The sequence below is a fragment of the Phyllobates terribilis genome, unplaced genomic scaffold (assembly GCF_046119375.1).
Source record: "Phyllobates terribilis strain yellow unplaced genomic scaffold, ASM4611937v1 Scaffold_1__5_contigs__length_1240528914, whole genome shotgun sequence".
Lineage (NCBI taxonomy): Eukaryota > Metazoa > Chordata > Amphibia > Anura > Dendrobatidae > Phyllobates > Phyllobates terribilis.
The window spans coordinates 382,185,460-382,207,564 of record NW_027362761.1 but is presented as its reverse complement, the minus strand read 5'-3'; the positions used below and the strand labels follow the sequence as shown (position 1 = coordinate 382,207,564).

The 22,105-nt window shown below is 43.6% G+C and overlaps 1 protein-coding gene across 4 annotated transcripts in view; it reads right to left on the bottom strand.

Moving 5' to 3' along the window:
- Window positions 1–22,105, bottom strand: part of OSBP2 (oxysterol binding protein 2) — a 413,576-nt gene that overhangs the window by 15,879 nt on the left and 375,592 nt on the right. For all 4 annotated transcript variants that reach the window (XM_073676416.1, XM_073676415.1, XM_073676418.1 and 1 more), the window contains one exon: window positions 4,563–4,783. In XM_073676416.1, coding sequence (XP_073532517.1) covers window positions 4,563–4,783 — 221 coding nt within the window. The remainder of the gene's footprint in view (window positions 1–4,562; window positions 4,784–22,105) is intronic.

Sequence of the window (22,105 nt, the reverse complement as noted above, 5' to 3'; positions counted from 1 at the left end):
ATGCTGCATGGAGGACCATGGGGGTGCATTATACTGTGTTGAGGGCCATGGTGGGCACATTATACTGTGTGGAAGACCATGGGGGTGCATTATACTGTATGGAGGATCATGGTGGGAATATTATATTGTGTGGAGGACCATGGGGGGTATTATACTTGTATAGAGGACCATGGGGATGCATTATACTGCATGGAGGACCATGGGGTGCATTATACTGCATGGAGGACCATGGGGGTGCATTATACTGTATGGAGGACCATGGGGGAGCATTATACTGTATGGAGGACCAAGGGGTGCATTATACTGTGTGGAGGACCATGGAGGTGCATTATGCTGTATGGAGGACCATGGGGGGTGCATTATATTGTATGGAGGACCATGGGGGTGCATTATACTGTATGCAGGACCATAGAGGGTGCATTATACTGCATGGAGCACCATGGGGGTGCATTATACTGTATGGAGGACCAAGGGGTGCATTATACTGTGTGGAGGACCATGGAGGTGCATTATGCTGTATGGAGGACCATGGGGGTGCATTATATTGTATGGAGGACCATGGGGGTGCATTATACTGTATGCAGGACCATAGAGGGTGCATTATACTGTATGGAGGACCATGGGGGTGCATTATGCTGCATGGAGGAACAAGGGGGTGCATTATGCTGCATGGGGGGCCATGGGAGTGCATTATACTGTGTGGAGGACCATAGTGGGCACATTATACTGCATGGAGGACTATGGGGGTGCATTATACTGTATGGAGGACCATGGGGGGTGCATTATGCTGAAGGAGGACCATGGGGGGTGCATTATACTGCATGGAGGACCAAGGGGTGCATTATACTGTGTGGAGGACCATGGAGGTACATTATGCTGTATGGAGGACCATGGGGGGTGCATTATATTGTATGGAGGACCATGGGGGTGAATTATACTGTACGCAGGACCATAGAGGGTGCATTATACTGTATGGAGCACCATAGGGGTGCATTATACTGTATGGAGGACCATGGTGGTGCATTATGCTGCATGGAGGACCATGGGGGTGCATTATACTGTATGGAGGACCATGGAAGTGCATTATACTGTGTGGATGACCATGGTGGTGCATTATACTATGTGGAGGACCATGGGGGTGCATTATACTGTGTGGAGGACCATGGGGTGCATTATGCTGTATAGAGGACCATAGGGGGTGCGTTATATTGTATGGAGGACCATGGGAGTGCATTATATTGCATGGAGGACCATGGTTGGTGCATTATACTGTATGCGGGACCATGGGGGGTGCATTGTACTGTATGGAGGACTATGGGGGTGCATTATATTGTATGGAGAACTATGGAGAGTGCATTATACTGTATGCAGGACCATAGGGGGTGCATTATACTGCATGGAGGACCATTGGGGGGTGCATTATACTGCGTGGAGGACCATGGAGGTGCATTATACTGTATGGAGGACCATGGGGGTGCATTATACTGTATGGAGGACCAAGGGGTGCATTATACTGTGTGGAGGACCATGGAGGTGCATTATGCTGTATGGAGGACCATGGGGGGTGCATTATATTGTATGGAGGACCATGGGGGTGCATTATACTGTATGCAGGACCATAGAGGGTGCATTATACTGCATGGAGCACCATGGGGGTGCATTATACTGTATGGAGGACCATAGGGGTGCATTATGCTGCATGGAGGACCATGGGGTGCATTATGCTGCATGGAGGACCATGGGGGTGCATTATACTGTGTTGAGGGCCATGGTGGGCACATTATACTGTGTGGAAGACCACGGGGGTGCATTATACTGTATGGAGGATCATGGTGGGAATATTATATTGTGTGGAGGACCATGGGGGGTATTATACTTGTATAGAGGACCATGGGGATGCATTATACTGCATGGAGGACCATGGGGGTGCATTATACTGCATGGAGGACCATGGGGGTGCATTATACTGTATGGAGGATCATGGTGGGCACATTATATTGTGCGGCGGACCATGGGGGGTGCATTATACTTGTATAGAGGACCATGGGGGGTACATTATATTGCGTGGAGGACCATGGGGAGTGCATTATATTCTATGGAGGACCATGGGGAGTGCATTATACTATATGGAGGATTATGGGGGGTGCATTATACTATATGGAAGGCTATGTGGGGCCATTATAATATGTGGGGGTCCATTATACTGTATGCAAGCAATTATACAGTGTGAAGGTTTTTATGGGGTCCTTCATACTGTGTGGGGGTCATTATACTGTTTGGAGGGCTAGTGCAGGCCATTATACTATATGTAGGCGCCCATTATACTGCATGGAGGGCTGTGTGGGGGTCACAGTTGGGAGATCATACTGTGTTGTGGTCACCATACATTGCCTTGGGAGTTGAGGTGGGGTACAGTAGGGTCATTATACTATGCATGAGGAGGAATTCACCATGGGGGGTATCATACTGTGTTTGGGGGGCACTTTTGTTTGCATGATACTTTTTGGTGGCAATGAAAGAGGAATATAACACTTCAGCAGGGGGATAATTACTATGTAAAGGCTGGAATGTTGTGTGATATGCTCTACTGTGACCCCGACAATTATTTATTTTTATTTTTTGGGGGGGGGCTGGGGGCCCAATTAGAACTTCCGCTATGGGGCCCCATGATTTCTATGTAAGGGCCTGCTGGGTCCCCCACCGTTCCATTCATTCTTATGGGAGAGCTTGAAGGCCAATTGAATGCGGTCCTATTAATAAAGGGAGCGGCAGTGAGCATGATCAGCCACGGCTACATTTACATTGGGCTCTTTAGAGCACTGGTTCTCAGGATCGGTGGGGTCCTAGCAATCAAAAGTTATCCCCTATCTCATTGATATGGAATAACTTCCAAACTTGAAAATACTCCTTTATAAAAGTCCATCAGCCTAAACTGACAGTTTAATCGAATTCTTAAATTGGTGCAGGAAGTTCATGAATATCGATCAAAATAAAAAAAACGCTCTTTTTTTCGCCTTTAACCTGTTATTTGACAGTTTAGCGCAAAAAAAGGTCACATGTTCTGCTAAAATCTTGCAGAATTCGGGCCAAATTTTCAGGCAAATATGAAATCACTTTGGGGAAGTACCGGAGTACATCTGGAAACTCTAAACTCTGCCCACGAACTAATAAAGAACAAAAGAAAACACAGACAAACGTGTAAAAAAGTGACTTTCAAAATGGCGTGAACAAAAACAAAGGGGCAAAACACCAAAAGCTCAACGAAAGTGCAAATGCAATAATGAATCGGGCCTAAATCTTTATTCGACAGAGTCCCTATAAACATTGAACCTTTAGTGCTGTAATCACTGCCCTTATTCTGCATAAACTGAGCCTCCTGGCTCACTCTCTGCAATAGGAGATGCACGGTAAGCATAGTGTAATCCAATGTGTATACAGCAGTGTAGAGGGTATTTTAAAATATAACCTTTAACATAACTAATTAGAAAGAGCTATAGGCTCAATAAGAGACACACAACATAAATTCAGGTAATACCTATACCTATCTATATGTAAAGGGTATAGAAATAATAAAGGATCAATCTCACCAATAGTTTCAGGTGCTGTCCTTTTTGTAAGATCCAGGTCTGGTCCCTTGTGCCAGGTCAGCTCACTTCAGTAGTCAATTTATAGAGAGAAGGACATCAGGGGGTGAGGTAATAACCACAACCCACACAATACCCCCAACCATTCTCAAAGAGAGCCTTGGGAACCACAAATCAATTCCCCATAGAGCTCCCTACGCGTTTTGTTTGAAAACTCATCAGGGGAGACAAGGGGTCAATAAAGGTATAGGCAGGGGCATCACTTGCCCAAATGCAAGTGGTAGTATCAATATGGCTCTCCTTGAGAATGGTTGGGGGTATTGTGTGAGTTGTGGTCATTGCCTCCCCCCTGATGTCCTTCTCTCTATAAATTGACTACTGAAGTGAGCTGACCTGGCACAAGGGACCAGACCTGGATCATACAAAAAGGACAGCACCTGAAACTATTGGTGGGATTGTTCTTTTATTATTTCCATAGTGTAATCCAAACATAAGGGAGCCAACATCAACAAATAAAAGACAGTTTATTTTCTTTGTTAAAATGATACACAAGCCACCTAAAACAGGAGAAAGCATTCACTGATTTACGCATTTCAGGCTCTTTCAGTAGTTCGTTTAGTACGTCATAGTGTACTAAAGAGCCTGAAACGCGTAATGCTTTCTCCTGTGTTTTTATGTGGCTTGTGTATTATTTTAACAAAGAAGAAAATAAAGTGTTTTTTATTCGTTGATGTTGGCCTCCCCTTTTCTTGGCCACACCAGGGTGCACCATGTAACCTGATTAGCATGTTCAATTAAACTTTAGTTGCAGAAGAACAGAGGTACCAACCAGAACACTATAGGTGCAATTTTGATAAGGGCTGTATCCCCTACAAGATATGTGCTTAGCTTATACTGTCAGTTTCACCTAATGGACCCCCTTTAAAAGTCATCTAGTAAAATACAATTATTCACATAAAAATAGACAAACCGATATACCTTCTTCTAAGGCCTCCACCGCCTCTGCCTCTCTTCTCCTCCGAACAGCTCTCTGTTTTTCCTCTAGCCGCTGCTTCTCCCCACTGGCCTCATCCCACTTGCCATTCTCCATTAATCGCTGGTCTGGCCGATGCCGACTATCCGTGGGAGCAGTGCTGTCATCAGGTTCGTTTAGTGTAAGGGCAATTTCAGAGAAGAAATACATATTTTCTGCATTGTCACTGTTAAAAATCAAATAATTATTTGGATTATTATTATTGATACAAGAAGATATCCAGAACTTGATGTTTGCATGTTCTACTAACATGGCAATTAATGCGGTTTATTTACCATGTGGCATTTACCAGGTCCCATTGATGCTAGATTGCATGAATTGCATATAAATGAAAAATCTTGAATTTCTGATAATTGCGTCAAATAAGACAAGCTGATTTAGTAGATCAAGTGATCTGTTACTTGCTTAAAAATACTCAGTTTTTTTTCAACATGATTGCTTGACCCATAAAGTTACATTTCTTTAGAATCTCGGCTTTACCTAAATCAAATGGTACCAATGTACTGTACAGGTATGGCTATGCTCACATCTGCTATACATTAGCCTTGAAGGGGTATTCCCATCTCCAAGATCTTATCCCAATATTTAGTAGGTGTAATAATAATAATATTAGCAAATACTTCCAATTAGAAATGTAGTGTCGTTCTTCTGATTCGCTGTCTCTTTCCTCATGTGCCTGCATGGCAGGACCTTAGGTATCCATTTGCTAATATTATTATTATTATTACTAGCTATTGAACCCGTTTTACGCCCGGGTGGCGAGCATTTATATTGGTATATGGCCTCCATCTTGTCATGTGCTGCTCCCATCCTGCACCCCCATCCTGGTATGTGCTGCTCCCATCCTGCGCCCCCATCCTGTCATGTGCTGCTCCCATCCTGCACCCCCATCCTGTCATGTGCTGCTCCCATCCTGCACCCCCATCCTGTCATGTGCTGCTCCCATCCTGCACCCCTATCCTGTCATGTGTTGCTCCCATCCTGCGCCCCAATTCTGTCATGTGCTGCACCCATCCTGCGCCCCTATCCTGTCATGTGCTGCTCCCATCCTGCGCCCCCATTCTGGTATGTGCTGCTCTCATTCTGCGCCCCCATTCTGTAATGTGCTGCTCCCATCCTGCGCCCCCATTCAGTAATGTGCTGCTCCCATCCTCTGCCCCCATTCTGGTATGTGCTGCTCCCATCCTGCGCCCCCATCCTGTCATGTGCTGCTCCCATCCTGCGCCCCCATCGTGTCATGGGCTGCTCCCATCCTGCGCCCCCATCCTGTCATGGGCTGCTCCCATCCTGCGCCCCCATCCTGTCATGTGCTGCTGCCATCCTGCGCCCCCATTCTGTAATGTGGTGCTCCCATCCTGCGCCCCCATCCTGTCAAGTGCTGCTGCCATCCTGCACCCCCATTCTATAATGTGGTGCTCCCATCCTGCGCCCCCATTCTGTCATGTGCTGCTCCCATCCTGCGCCCCCATTCTGTAATGTGGTGCTCCCATCCTGCGCCCCCATCCTGTCAAGTGCTGCTGCCATCCTGCGCCCAAATCCTGTCATGTGCTGCTCCCATCCTGGTATGTGCTTACCCCATCCAGTCATGTGCTGCTCCCATCCTGCGCCCCCATTCTGTAATGTGGTGCTCCTATCCTGCGCCCCCATCCTGTCATGTGCTGCTCCTATCCTGCGCCTCATTCTGTCATGTGCTGCTCCCATCCTGCGCCCTCATCCTGTCATGTGCTGCTCCCATCCTGCGCCCTCATCCTGTCATGTGCTGCTGCCATCCTGCGCCCCCATTCTGTCATGTGCTGCTCCCATCCTGCGCCTCATCCTGTCATGTGCTGCTCCCATCCTGTCATGTGCTGCTCCGATCCTGCGCCCCCATTCTGTAATGTGGTGCTCCCATCCTGCGCCCCCCTCCTGTCAAGTGCTGCTGCCACCCTGCGCCCCCATCCTGTCATGTGCTGCTCCCATCCTGCGCCCTCATCCTGTCATGTGCTGCTGCCATCCTGCTCCCCCATCCTGGTGTGTGCTGCTGCCATCCTGCGCCCCCATTCTGTAATGTGGTGCTCCCATCCTGCGCCCCCATCCTGTCATGTGCTGCTCCCATCCTGCGCCCTCATCCTGTCAAGTGCTGCTGCCATCCTGCGCCCCCACTCTGTAATGTGGTGCTCCCATCCTGTGCCCCCATCCTGTCATGTGCTGCTCCCATAAAATAGCACCTGAGTCAACGTATGCGCATCTCACAATATCTGGCGCCATTTTCTTGAAGACACTGTGTCTGGGAATTTGCACACACAGTGTCTTCACTAAAATGTCATTGTAGTGCAGTATGCACACGCTCTGACTCAGGCACCACACTGCACAGGCGCCACCCATTTTGGCTTTGAACAGAAAGACACATTCACTGTTATATATAACATTTTACATTTTATTAAACTATTAGCTGGAAAAAAAAATTATTGTGCAAAAACTTCTCTGTAAACAACATTTTTGGTGTAAACTCTGTGGTCTTTCTTTAAGTTGCCTTGTTGATCAGTAGCAAAAACTTTGACTTGCTGGAAGGATTTTGTCCTTGAAAAGGCGACATAAAGTTGGCCATGGCTGAAGGCTGGAGATGGCAAATATATGCAAACTGAATCCAGTGTTTGTCCTTGACTTTTGTTGATGGTCATAGCATAAGCAAGTCTTAAGGGAAGCTGTTTTCGTTTTAAAGTAAAAGGAAGATCAGGATCGCTTGGTGCCAGAATAACTCTGGGAATGAATACCCTTGTACCTTTAAATGATACGGTGAGGATTTCACAGTCAATGACTTTTGACATCATTTGCTTCACAACCATTCTGGTGCCATTGCAAAGACCTCTTGTTGAGTTAAGGTTTCTTAATAGCATGACTACTGCTCCAACTTTCAAATGTAATCTATGAGGAGACATACCACCAGGCGTAAAGCTGTTTAAGAACTCCATTGGATAGTTTGCCGCTTCCTCAGCATTTGCAGTATCTTGCTGAGTGGAATCAATACTGGTGTAGCATTTCAATTCAGACTGAATTCGTCTAAGAACATTTTCATTCAGTTCATGTGAATGTTGGTTTTTTGGAGTTAGGATTGCACGGTTTGCAATGCTTTCATTTTCTGGTTGTATGACTTGAGGAAAGACAGCATCAACAATACATCCATTTTCAATGCAGACAGAAGGAATTTCAAAGATAACTTCATCTAGTCCTGGATCTTGAAGTTTTCCATCTCCGAGGTTTAAAAGCCATTGGGAAAAGCCTTGATGTTCTTGTGGGACATTGTCCTCATTGGTACGCATGTTTTGGTCCAATTTGAGGACTTCAATATTCCTCCAACAATTGCTGTTCTTCATGCATGCAGAAATTATTTTGGTTCTGCTGCCATGTGGTACAACAGGAAGGATTTGTCGAAAATCTCCACTAAAAACAAACACCGCACCTCCGAACGTTTTTTTGGAGGGAACTTTTGGATCTTCAGCCATGAGTTCTTTGTAGAAGGTGTCAACTGAATTTACAGCATGAGCTGGAGCCATAGAAGCTTCGTCCCAGATTATGAGTTTGGTGTTTTTCAACTCATTGGCAGTATTGCTGCCATAACGATTATTGCACGTCGACGTTTCATTAATTGGTATAGGCAGTTTGAACAGATTATGGGAAGTTTGGCCTCCTTCCAGCAAAGTAGCAGCAATGCCTGTAAATGTACATGGCAAGACTAATTCATTTTTGCTCCAAACGTAATGCATGATTGTATTATACAGGAATGTTTTACCACTTCCACCAGGTCAGTCAATAAAAAATAGACGTTTTTCCAAGTTGGGATTCTCAAAAGATTCTCTGATTTTTTTGAAAGCCTTTCGTTGTCCTGGGTTTAACATTAGGAATTTCTCCTTAAACAAAGCCTTTTCCGCAACAGGATCGTAATATTTGCCAGAATTGATTGGATCATCGTACTTGCCAACAGGAAGTTGTAGGCCAAAATCTTGTAATGACTCTCCATGTGTCCGTAACACAGACTCAATTTCATGTAATGTCATATAGAGGGCCTTTTCTACATGAGGGAAACGTCTGGTATAGTCTTCCATGAGATTTTTATTGTGCCTTTGAAACAATGCAGCAGCATTAGATGGCTCACACATGATGCAAATAAATGCAAACAATTGTCTAAGTTGTATTTGCATTTGATAAGTGGCAGCTTCTGTTAGGCAAGTATCCCATTCAGGGTCATCATCAGTTAACCCTCTTGCAATACAGGCTTCTTGGAAAGTAGCAAAACGGTTTCCTTCAGTTGTTCTGAGATCCTCAAAAGATGTTGCGCCTCTAACATTCAGAAGGAGAATTTGGAGAAAGTATTATTCTCTGTCTAATGGACTAACGTTAAACATTCTGCCAATTGTGATTTTATGACATTTGCAACGTGGTTTCCATTTAACATTTTTTTCATCCCAAGTGTAATGTTCAGGGATTTCAATGTATAAATATTGTTGGGCATTAGGATCTTCCCGATTCAGTTTAAACCAAGCAAGAAGTTTAGACTTGGTGTTTTTCTGCTGCACAGCTACAGCTTCTTTACCTGGTATAAACCATATTGTATGCTTGTCCTCGAGGTGGACATTTAATCTTTCCACATGATCAGTTTGATGGTGCATTTTATATTCCCTGAGTCTCCAGCATGCTTCAGGTGCACTTACATATCAAGTTTCTAAGTAATTTTTTACTTCATCCCATTCAACCGTGGCTTCTTGTTCTGTGGCAGCAGTAACAAACTGGATATTTGCACAATCATGCCCTTTGTAAAATTATTTGAACAAATATTTTACACTTTGTATAGAACTGCAAATCTCAACGTTTATGTGGGCATTGTATTTTAAGGAAAGATAAGGATTAAGGTACAACCCATCTATTATCAACCCTGTTTTCACCAAGTTCAACAAAGTTGTTATCATTCCGGCGTTGATATTTAGGGTATCCATTTACATTGCTATTAGTTTCGTAACAGAAATCCTTGGGAAAACCTTTAGTACAGTTCCCATTGTTCATGCATGGTGCATTTGGATTAAGTGGACCACATGGACCGTGTATCATGCAAGATTTTACAGTTTCATAAAGCTTAGAATGAGTGTCTTTGTGCGGGAGCTCTGCACAAATAATTTTGTCAATTCTTTCTTTTTCCCAGGCTTTGTATTCCGGGGCCATAAATGCCAATATGTGTCCATGAGGGAGCCCTCTTTTTTGGAACTCAATTACATACACCATACCATTAACACGTCCAAATCTGTGGTATGTGGTTAGGTCTCCAAGTAGCAATTTTAGTTTCATGTTAAATACTCAAGCTACTAAATCGGGCCTGTCGCATGGTTGCTGACTGGGAAGTAAGTTTTCCCTGATTTCCCTCCATTTTGGATTGCACGTTACTGTTACAAATAGGTCTGGTTTGCCATATTTCCTGACCATTGCCATGGCATCTTGGTAGTTTTGTGCCATATTTCTTGGACTTCCTTGGAAAGTTGATGGCAATATGACTTGTTTTCCAGGTAGGATATTTATGTTCATGAAATGGTGGCTGGTCACGAATTGGTGAAGGACGTCATATTCTTCAGCTCTTACAATACTTTGATTTTTGTGCGCACCCAATTCAAACGGTTGGCCTCAGTTTTGCAATAGGCATCAACCATAAATTGGTGTGTCAGCTTTCCTGCATTAAGGAACTGGTTAAAAGTACCATCACGAATGGCAAAGTGGTATGAACACCATTTCAGTTGAGTCACATTTCCTTGACCAACTGTTTTTTTTAGTTCTGTAGTTCACCCACAGTCCCCATAAGGGAAAATCAAAGGGTAGCACATTGGGTCATAGAGTCTACTCAGAATAGATATATTTTGTAAAATCCCACTTTTTGGATGAATGGTAATGTCACGGTTTTCTAGGGGTGCACCATCTGTGCTGTGGAAAATGGCAGCAATTTCCCCTCTGGCAGTTAGAGCATTGATTCTGCCGTGGTGCATAGTATTTACATTTTCTCTCACGAAAATCATGCTATATTCAATTGGCGTTTGGTTTTCTAGATATGCTTTTAGCATTTCTTCTTGTTCAAATTGCAACATATTTTTGTATTCTCTGGAGAAAGGATTGATATCTTCGAGAATTCTTTGTAGATTTATTTATGAATGCATCCACTGTTGGCTGGATTGTGCATTCTTTCATTCAAGGCTTGAGCCGAATCCAGAATATATAACTGGGCGTATGTTGGTGATTCACCTTGGTTAGGGTGCAATGCAGATGTTGCATGGTAAATTTGCCCATGGATTCTGTAACAGAAAGGACCTGTTCGCCTGTTAATTGATTGGTCAATTTGTGCGCCCATTGATGCAAAAGCGTTTGTACTATTGTATGATCTTATCTATATATATAATTGTCTTATCCCGTCTGTCTGTCTATCTGTCTGTCTGTCTTTCTGTCTGTCTTTCTGTCTGTCTGTCTGTCCAGGAAATCCCGCGTCGCTCATTGGTCCGGCAGCGGCCAATCAGCGCCGCGGGATTTCTGAAAAAAGATGGCGGCCATTAGCGGCTCATCTGCCAGACGGAGGTCAGCGGCGATGCAGCGGGGAGATGAGCGGCGCTAGCAGCACAACTACCCCGACCGGCGCCGCTGACCTCCAGCGTCGGAAGATCAGCGGCTTGGCCCGCTGATCTCCCGACAGCAAGTGTGAACGGAGGACCGGGGAGCGGCGCCGCCGGTCGGGATGCTTCTGCTGCGAGTAGCCGCTCATCTCCCGGCTTCTCGCAGCAGAAGGAGCCGCACAGGCAGCGCCGCTCCCCGGTCCTCGCTAATATGGAGCCGCACAAGCAGCGCCGCTCCCGGGCCCACACTAATACGACGCTGATTGGTCGCGGTGGCCGGCCGCGACCAATCAGCGAGATGGGAGGCAAATTTAAACGCCACTCTGCTGATTAATCGCGGCCGGCCACCGCGACCAATGAGCGAGATGGGCGGCAAATTTAAACGCTGCTCTGCTGATTGGTCGCGGTGGCCGGCCGCGACCAATCAGCGAGATGTCCGGCAAATTTAAACGCCACTCTGATTAATCGCGGCCGGCCACCGCGACCAACCAGCGAGATGGGCGGCAAATTTAAACGCCGATCTGCTGATTGGTCGTGGCCGGCCACCGCGACCAATCAGCGATATCGGCGGAAAATGTAAACGCCGCTCTGCTGATTGGTCGCGGTCGCCGGCCGCGACCAATCAGCGATATAGGCTGCAAATTTAAACGCCGCTCTGCTGATTGGTCGCGGTGGCCGACCGCGACCAATCAGCGAGATGGGCGGCAAATTTAAACGCCGCTCTGCTCATTGGTCGCGGTGGCCGGCCGCGACCAATCAGCGAGATGGGCGGCAAATTTAAACGCCGCTCTACTCATTGGTCGCGGTGGCCGGCCGCGACCAATCAGCGAGATTGGCGCTAAATTTAAACACCGCTGTGCTGATTGGTCGCGGCCGCCGGCGACTGCTACCAATCAGCGAGATTGGCGCCAAATTTAAACACCGCTCTGCTGATTAGTCGCGGACGCCAGACGCGACCAATCAGCGAGATTGGCGCCAAATTTAAACAACGCTCTGCTGATTGGTCGCGTCTGGCGTCAGCGACCAATCAGCGAGATTGGCGCCAAATTTAAACAACGCTCTGCTGATTGGTTGCGGTCGCCGGCCGCGACCAATGAGCAGTATTGGCGCCAAATTTAAACCCCGCTCTGCTGATTGGTCGCGGTCGCCGGCCGCGACCAATCAGCAGTATTGGTGCCAAATTTAAACCTCGCTCTGCTGATTAGTCGCAACCACCGGCCGTGACCAATCAGCGATATTGCCGCCAAATTTAAACACCGCTTCGCTGATTGGTCGTGGTGGCCGGCCGCGACCAATCAGCGATATTGGCGCCATATTTAAACACCGCTCTGCTCATTGGTCGCGGTTACCGGTCACGAATAACCAGCATTATTGGCGACAAATTTAAACACCGCTCTGCTGATTAGTCGCGGCCGTGACCAATCACCATTATTGCCGCCAAATTTAAATAACGCTCTGCTGATTGGTCGCGTTCGCTGGCCGCGACCAATCAGCATTATTGGCACAAAATTTAAACCCCGCTCTGCTGATTAGTCGCGACCGCCGGCCGTGACCAATCTGCGATATAGGCGCCAAATTTTAACACCGCTTTGCTAATTGGTCGCGGTTGCCGGCCTCGACCAATCAGCGATTTTGGCGCCAAATTTAAATACCGCTCTGCTGATTGCGCCCGGTCGGCCGCATGCCTATTCTAGAATACCCGATGCGTTAGAATCGGGCCACCATCTAGTGTTTTCCATAAAATTCTTCGAGTTTGGTTCTGATCTCTTCATGCAATTAGTAATATAGGGATGCATTCGTACTTCTTCCAGTTTGATGGTTCCACTATGACAACAGTTTGTTGTAATTTCATTTTGGAAATGGTTGGCATTACAAAATGAGCATTTATTGTTCATTGGGCCAAGGTAGCATGCCTCAATGTCGTCTTCATTGAAGTTTTCAGTAAGCAAAGCAGTGTTGCGAAATCTTACGTTCTTCCCCCAGCGGGCAGGATGTTTAGTACGGGCCACTCTGTGTCTCTCAGCATTGGCTTTGCGATGCTGCTGAAGCTCACCGTCTGTCATACTCTCTTGGGCAGACCTATGCCTCTCAGCGTCAGCTTTGCGCATCGGTTGATGCTTTTTTTGGGTGAGATTATGACGGTCAGCCCTTCTTCTGACAGTATTTTTTTCAAGCTGAAAGTGGCTGGATTGCTCTGCTGACATATTATATATATATATTCAGTAGAAAGTGGCTGGATTGCTCTGCTGACGCATTATATATAATCAGTAGAAAGTGGCTGGATTGCTCCGCTGATGTATTATATATATATATATATTTAGTATAAAGTGTCTGGATTGCTCCGCTGACGTATTATATATATATATATTCAGTATAAAGTGGCTGGATTGCTCTGCTGACGTATTATATATATATATTCAGTAGAAAGTGGATGGATTGCTCTGCTGACATATTATATATATATATTCAGTAGAAAGTGTCTGGATTGCTCCGCTGACGTATTATATATATATATATTCAGTAGAAAGTGGCTGGATTGCTCTGCTGACGTATTTTATATATATATTCAGTAGAAAGTGGCAGGATTGCTCCGCTGATGTATTATATATATATATATTCAGTATAAAGTGGCTGGATTGCTCCGCTGACGTATTATACTGTATATATATATTCAGTATAAAGTGGCTGGATTGCTCTGCTGACGTATTATATATATATATATATATATATTCAGTAGAAAGTGGCTAGATTGCTCCGCTGACGTATTATATATATATATATATATATATATATATATATATACATATATTCAGTATAAAGTGGCTGGATTGCTCCGCTGATGTATTATATATATATATATTCAGTATAAAGTGGCTGGATTGCTCCGCTGACATATTTTCTGCGGGATTGCTCCGCTGACGTATTTTCTGCAGGATTGCTCCGCTGATGTAGTTTGTGCGGGATTGCTCTGCTGACATATTTTATATATATATATTCAGTAGAAAGTGGCTGGAATGCTCCGCTGACGGTTTTTGTGCGGGATTGCTCCGCTGACGTTTTTTGTGCGGGATTGCTTCGCTGAGGTTTTTTGTGCGGGATTGCTCCGCTGACATTTTTTGTGCGGGATTGCTCTGCTGACATATTTTATATATATATTCAGTAGAAAGTGGCTGGATTGTTCCGCTGACGGTTTTTGTGCGGGATTGCTCCGCTGACGGTATTTGTGCGGGATTGCTCCGCTGACGTTTTTTGTGCAGGATTGCTCTGCTGACGTATTATATATATATATTCAGTAGAAAGTGTCTGGGTTGCTCTGCTGACGTATTTTATATATATATATATTCAGTATAAAGTGGCTGGATTGCTCCGCTGACGTATTATATATATATACATATATTCAGTATAAAGTGGCTGGATTGCTCCGCTGACGTATTATATATATATACATATATTCAGTATAAAGTGGCTGGATTGCTCTGCTGATGTATTATATATATATATATATATATATATATATATATATATATTCAGTAGAAAGTGTCTGGATTGCTCCGCTGACGTATTATATATATATATTCAGTAGAAAGTGGCTGGATTGCTCCGCTGACGTATTATATATATATATATTCAGTAGAAAGTGGCTGGATTGCTCCGCTTACGTATTATATATATATATATATATATATATTCAGTAGAAAGTGGCTGGATTGCTCTGCTGACGTATTTTATATATATATTCAGTAGAAAGTGGCTGGATTGCTCTGCTGACGTATTTTGTGCGGGATTGCTCTGCTGACGTATTATATATATATATATATATATATATATATATATATTCAGTAGAAAGTGACTGGATTGCTCTGCTGACGTATTTTGTGCGGGATTGATTCGCTGACGTTTTTTGTGCGGGATTGCTCTGCTGACGTATTTTATATATATATTCAGTAGAAAGTGTCTGGATTGCTCTGCTGACGTATTATATATATATATATATATATTCAGTAGAAAGTGACTGGATTGCTCCGCTGATGTATTATATATATATATATATATATATATATATTCAGTAGAAAGTGACTGGATTGCTCCGCTGACGTATTTTGTGCGGGATTGCTCCGCTGACTATTTTTGTGCGGGATTGCTTCGCTGAGGTTTTTTGTGCGGGATTGCTCCGCTGACATTTTTTGTGCGGGATTGCTCCGCTGACGTATTTTGTGCGGGATTGCTTCGCTGACGTTTTTTGTACGGGATTGCTCCGCTGACGTATTTTGTGCGGGATTGCTTCGCTGACGTATTTTGTGCGGGATTACTCTGCTGACGTATTTTATATATATATTCAGTAGAAAGTGGCTGGATTGCTCCGCTGACGTATTTTGTGCGGGATTGCTCCGCTGACGTTTTTTGTGCGGGATTGCTCCACTGACGGTTTTTGTGCTGGATTGCTCCGCTGACGTTTTTTGTGCGGGATTGCTCTGCTGACGTATTTTATATATATATTCAGTAGAAAGTGGCTGGATTGCTCCGCTGACGTATTTTGTGCGGGATTGCTCCGCTGACGATTTTTGTGCGGGATTGCTCCGCTGACTATTTTTGTGCGGGATTGATTCGCTGAGGTTTTTTGTGCGGGATTGCTCCGCAGACATTTTTTGTGCGGGATTGCTCTGCTGACGTATTTTATATATATATATTCAGTAGAAAGTGGCTGGATTGCTCCGCTGACGGTTTTTGTGCAGGATTGCTCCGCTGACGTTTTTTGTGCGGGATTGCTCCGCTGACGTTTTTTTGTGCAGGATTGCTCTGCTGACGTATTATATATATATATTCAGTAGAAAGTGTCTGGATTGCTCCGCTGACGTATTATATATATATATATATATTCAGTAGAAAGTGGCTGGATTGCTCCGCTGACGTATTATATATATATATATATTCAGTAGAAAGTGGCTGGATTGCTCTGCTGACGTATTTTATATATATATATATATATATATATATATATATTCAGTAGAAAGTGACTGGATTGCTCCGCTGATGTATTATATATATATATATTCAGTAGAAAGTGACTGGATTGCTCCGCTGATGTATTATATATATATATTCAGTAGAAAGTGACTGGATTGCTCCGCTGACGTATTTTGTGTGGGATTGCTCCGCTGACGTTTTTTGTGCGGGATTGCTCTGCTGACGTATTTTGTGCGGGATTGCTCCGCTGACGATTTTTGTGCGGGATTGCACCGCTGACTATTTTTGTGCGGGATTGCTTCGCTGAGGTTTTTTGTGCGGGATTGCTCCGCTGACATTTTTTGTGCGGGATTGCTCTGCTGACGTATTTTATATATATATATTCAGTAGAAAGTGGCTGGATTGCTCCGCTGACGGTTTTTGTGCAGGATTGCTCCGCTGACGTTTTTTGTGCGGGATTGCTCTGCTGACGTTTTTTTGTGCAGGATTGCTCTGCTGATGTATTATATATATATATATTCAGTAGAAAGTGGCTGGATTGCTCTGCTGACGTATTTTATATATATATATATATATATATATATATATATATATATATATATATATATATATTCAGTAGAAAGTGACTGGATTGCTCCGCTGATGTATTATATATATATATATTCAGTAGAAAGTGACTGGATTGCTCCGCTGACGTATTTTGTGTGGGATTGCTCCACTGACGTTTTTTGTGCGGGATTGCTCTGCTGACGTATTTTGTGCGGGATTGATTCGCTGACGTATTCTGTGCGGGATTGCTCCGCTGACGTTTTTTGTGCGGGATTGCTCTGCTGATGTATTTTATATATATGTTCAGTAGAAAGTGGCTGGATTGCTCCGCTGACGTATTTTGTGCGGGATTGCTCTGCTGACGTTTTTTGTGCGGGATTGCTTCGCTGACGTTTTTTGTGTGGGATTGCTCTGCTGACGTATTTTATATATATATATATTCAGTAGAAAGTGGCTGGATTGCTCCACTGACGTATTTTGTGCGGGATTGCTCCGCTGACGTATTTTGTGCGGGATTGCTCCGCTGACGTTTTTTTTGTGCGGGATTGCTCTGCTGACGTATTTTATATATATATTCAGTAGAAAGTAGCTGGATTGCTCCACTGACGTATTTTGTGCGGGATTGCTCCGCTGATGTATTTTGTGCGAGATTGCTCCGCTGACGTATTTTGTGCGAGATTGCTCCGCTGACGTATGTTGTGCGGGATTGCTCCGCTGACGTATTTTGTGCGGGATTGCTCCGCTGACGTTTTTTGTACGGGATTGCTTCGCTGACGTATTTTGTGCGGGATTGCTCCGCTGACGTTTTTTGTGCGGGATTGCTCCGTTGATGTATTTTGTGCGGGATTGCTCCGCTGACGTATTTTATATATATATATTCAGTAGAAAGTGGCTGGATTGCTCCGCTGACGGTTTTTGTGCAGGATTGCTCTGCTGACGTATTATATATATATATTCAGTAGAAAGTGTCTGGATTGCTCTGCTGATGTATTATATATATATATATATATATTCAGTAGAAAGTGTCTGGATTGCTCCGCTGACGTATTATATATATATATATATATATATATATATATATATATTCAGTAGAAAGTGGCTGGATTGCTCCGCTGACGTATTATATATATATATATTCAGTAGAAAGTGTCTGGATTGCTCTGCTGACGTATTTTATATATATATTCAGTAGAAAGTGACTGGATTGCTCCGCTGATGTATTATATATATATATATATATATTCAGTAGAAAGTGACTGGATTGCTCCGCTGACGTATTTTGTGCGGGATTGCTCCGCTGACGTTTTTTGTGCGGGATTGCTCTGTTGACGTATTTTGTGCGGGATTGCTCACTGACGTTTTTTGTGCGGGATTGCTCCGCTGACATTTTTTGTGCGGGATTGCCCCGCTGACTGTTTTTGTGCTGGATTGCTCTGCTGACGTATTTTATATATATATTCAGTAGAAAGTAGCTGGATTGCTCCACTGATATATTTTGTGCGGGATTGCTCCGCTGACGTATTTTGTGCGGGATTGCTCCGCTGACGTTTTTTGTACGGGATTGCTTCGCTGACGTATTTTGTGCGGGATTGCTCCGCTGACGTTTTTAGTGTGGGATTGCTCCGTTGATGTATTTTGTGCGGGATTGCTCCGCTGACGTTTTTTGTGCGAGATTGCTCCACTGAAGTATTTGGTGCGAGATTGCTCCGCTGACGTATTTTGTGCGAGATTGCTCTGCTGACATATTTTGTGCGGGATTGCTCCGCTGACGTTTTTTGTGCGGGATTGCTCTGCTGACGTATTTTATATATATATATATATTCAGTAGAAAGTGGCTGGATTGCTCCGCTGACGGTTTTTGTGCAGGATTGCTCCGCTGACGTTTTTTGTGCGGGATTGCTCCGCTGACGTTTTTTGTGCAGGATTGCTCTGCTGACGTATTATATATATATATTCAGTAGAATGTGTCTGGATTGCTCTGCTGATGTATTATATATATATATATTCAGTAGAAAGTGGCTGGATTGCTCCGCTGACGTATTATATATATATATATATTCAGTAGAAAGTGGCTGGATTGCTCTGCTGACGTATTATATATATATTCAGTAGAAAGTGGCTGGATTGCTCTGCTGATGTATTATACATATATATATATACAGTACAGACCAAAAGTTTGGACACACCTTCTCATTTAAACATTTTTCTGTATTTTCATGACTATGAAAATTGTACATTCACACTGAAGGCATCAAAACTATGAATTAACACATGTGGAATTATATACTTAACAAAAAGTGTGAAACAACTGAAAATATGTCTTATATTCTAGGTTCTTCAAAGTAGCCACCTTTTGCTTTGATGACTGCTTTGCACACTCTTGGCATTCTCTTGATGAGCTTCAAGAGGTAGTAACCGGAAATGGTTTTCACTTCACATGTGTGCCCTGTCAGGTTTAACAAGTGGGATTTCTTGCCTTATAAATGGGGTTGGGACCATCAGTTGTGTTGTGCAGAAGTCAGGTGGATACACAGCTGATAGTTCTATTGAATAGACTGTTAGAATTTGTATTATGGCAAGAAAAAAGCAGCTAAGTAAAGAAAAACGAGTGGCCATCATTACTTTAAGAAATGAAGGTCAGTCAGTCCAAAAAATTGGGCAAACTTTGAAAGTGTCCCCAAGTGCAGTAGCAAAAACCATCAAGCGCTGCAAAGAAACTGGCTCACATGAGGACCGCCCCAGGAAAGGAAGACCAAGAGTCACCTCTGCTTCTGAGGATAAGTTTATCCGAGTCACCAGCCTCAGAAATCGTAGGTTTACAGCAGCTCAGATTAGAGACCAGGTCAATGCCACACAGAGTTCTAGCAGCAGACACATCTCTACAAGAACTGTTAAGAGGAGACTTTGTGCAGCAGGCCTTCATGGTAAAATAGCTGCTAGGAAACCACTGCTAAGGACAGGCAACAAGCAGAAGAGACAAGTTTGGGCTAAAGAACACAAGGAATGGACAGCAGACCAGTGGAAATCTGTGATTTGGTCTTGGTTCCAACCACCATGTCTTTGTGCGACGCAGAAAAGGTGAACGGATGGACTCTACATGCCTGGTTCCCACCGTGAAGCATGGAGGATGAGGTGTGATGCTGTGGGGGTGCTTTGATGGTGACACTGTTGGGGATTTTTTCAAAATTGAAGTCATACTGAACCAGCATGGCTACCACAGTATCTTGCAGCGGCATGCTATTCCATCCGGTTTGCGTTTAGTTGGACCATCATTTATTTTTCAACAGGACATTGACCCCAAACACACCTCCAGGCTGTGTAAGGGCTATTTGACCAAGAGGGAGAGTGATGGGGTGCTACGCCAGATGACCTGGCCTCCACAGTCACCAGACCTGAACCCAATCGAGGTGGTTTGGGGTGAGCTGGACCGCAGAGTGCAGGCAAAAGGGCCAACAAGTGCTCAGCATCTCTGGGAACTCCTTCAAGATTGTTGGAAGACCATTTCCGGTGACTACCGCTTGAAGCTCATCAAGAGAATGCCAAGAGTGTGCAAAGCAGTCATCAAAGCAAAAGGTGGCTACTTTGAAGAACCTAGAATATAAGACATATTTTCAGTTGTTTCACACTTTTTGTTAAGTATATAATTCCACATGTGTTAATTCATAGTTTTGATGCCTTCAGTGTGAATGTACAATTTTCATAGTCATGAAAATACAGAAAAATCTTTAAATGAGAAGGTGTGTCCAAACTTTTGGTCTGTACTGTATATTCAGTAGAAAGTGTCTGGATTGCTCCGCTGACGTATTATATATATATATATATATATATATATATATATATATATATATATATATATATATATTCAGTAGAAAGTGGCTGGATTGCTCCGCTGACGTATTATATATATATATATTCAGTAGAAAGTGGCTGGATTGCTCTGCTGACGTATTATATATATATATATATTCAGTAGAAAGTGTCTGGATTGCTCTGCTGATGTATTATATATATATATATATATATATATATATATATATATTCAGTAGAAAGTGGCTGGATTGCTCCGCTGACGTATTATATATATATATATATATATATATATATATATTCAGTAGAAAGTGGCTGGATTGCTCCGCTGACGTATTATATATATATATATTCAGTAGAAAGTGGCTGGATTGCTCCGCTGACGTATTATATATATATATATTCAGTAGAAAGTGGCTGGATTGCTCTGCTGATGTATTATATATATATATATATATATATATATATATATATATATTCAGTAGAAAGTGACTGGATTGCTCCGCTGATGTATTATATATATATATATATATATATATATATATATATATATATTCAGTAGAAAGTGACTGGATTGCTCTGCTGATGTATTTTGTGCGGGATTGATTCGCTGACGTTGTTTGTGCGGGATTGCTCTGCTGACGTATTTTATATATATATTCAGTAGAAAGTGTCTGGATTGCTCTGCTGACGTATTATATATATATATATATTCAGTAGAAAGTGACTGGATTGCTCCGCTGATGTATTATATATATATATATATATATTCAGTAGAAAGTGACTGGATTGCTCCGCTGACGTATTTTGTGCGGGATTGCTCCGCTGACGTTTTTTGTGCGGGATTGCTCTGCTGACGTATTTTGTGCGGGATTGCTCCGCTGACGTATTATATATATATATATATTCAGCAGAAAGTGGCTGGATTGCTCCGCTGACATTTTTTGTGCGGGATTGCCCCGCTGACGTATTTTGTGCGGGATTGCTCTGCTGACGTATTTTATATATATATTCAGTAGAAAGTAGCTGGATTGCTCCACTGACATATTTTGTGCGGGATTGCTCCGCTGACGTATTTTGTGCGGGATTGCTCCGCTGACGTTTTTTGTACGGGATTGCTTCGCTGACGTATTTTGTGCGGGATTGCTCCGCTGACGTTTTTTGTGCGAGATTGCTCCGTTGATGTATTTTGTGCGGGATTGCTCCGCTGACGTTTTTTGTGCGAGATTGCTCCACTGAAGTATTTGGTGCGAGATTGCTCCGCTGACGTATTTTGTGCGAGATTGCTCCGCTGACATATTTTGTGCGGGATTGCTCCGCTGACGTTTTTTGTGCGGGATTGCTCTGCTGACGTATTTTATATATATATATATATTCAGTAGAAAGTGGCTGGATTGCTCCGCTGACGGTTTTTGTGCAGGATTGCTCCGCTGACGTTTTTTGTGCGGGATTGCTCCGCTGACGTTTTTTGTGCAGGATTGCTCTGCTGACGTATTATATATATATATTCAGTAGAAAGTGTCTGGATTGCTCTGCTGATGTATTATATA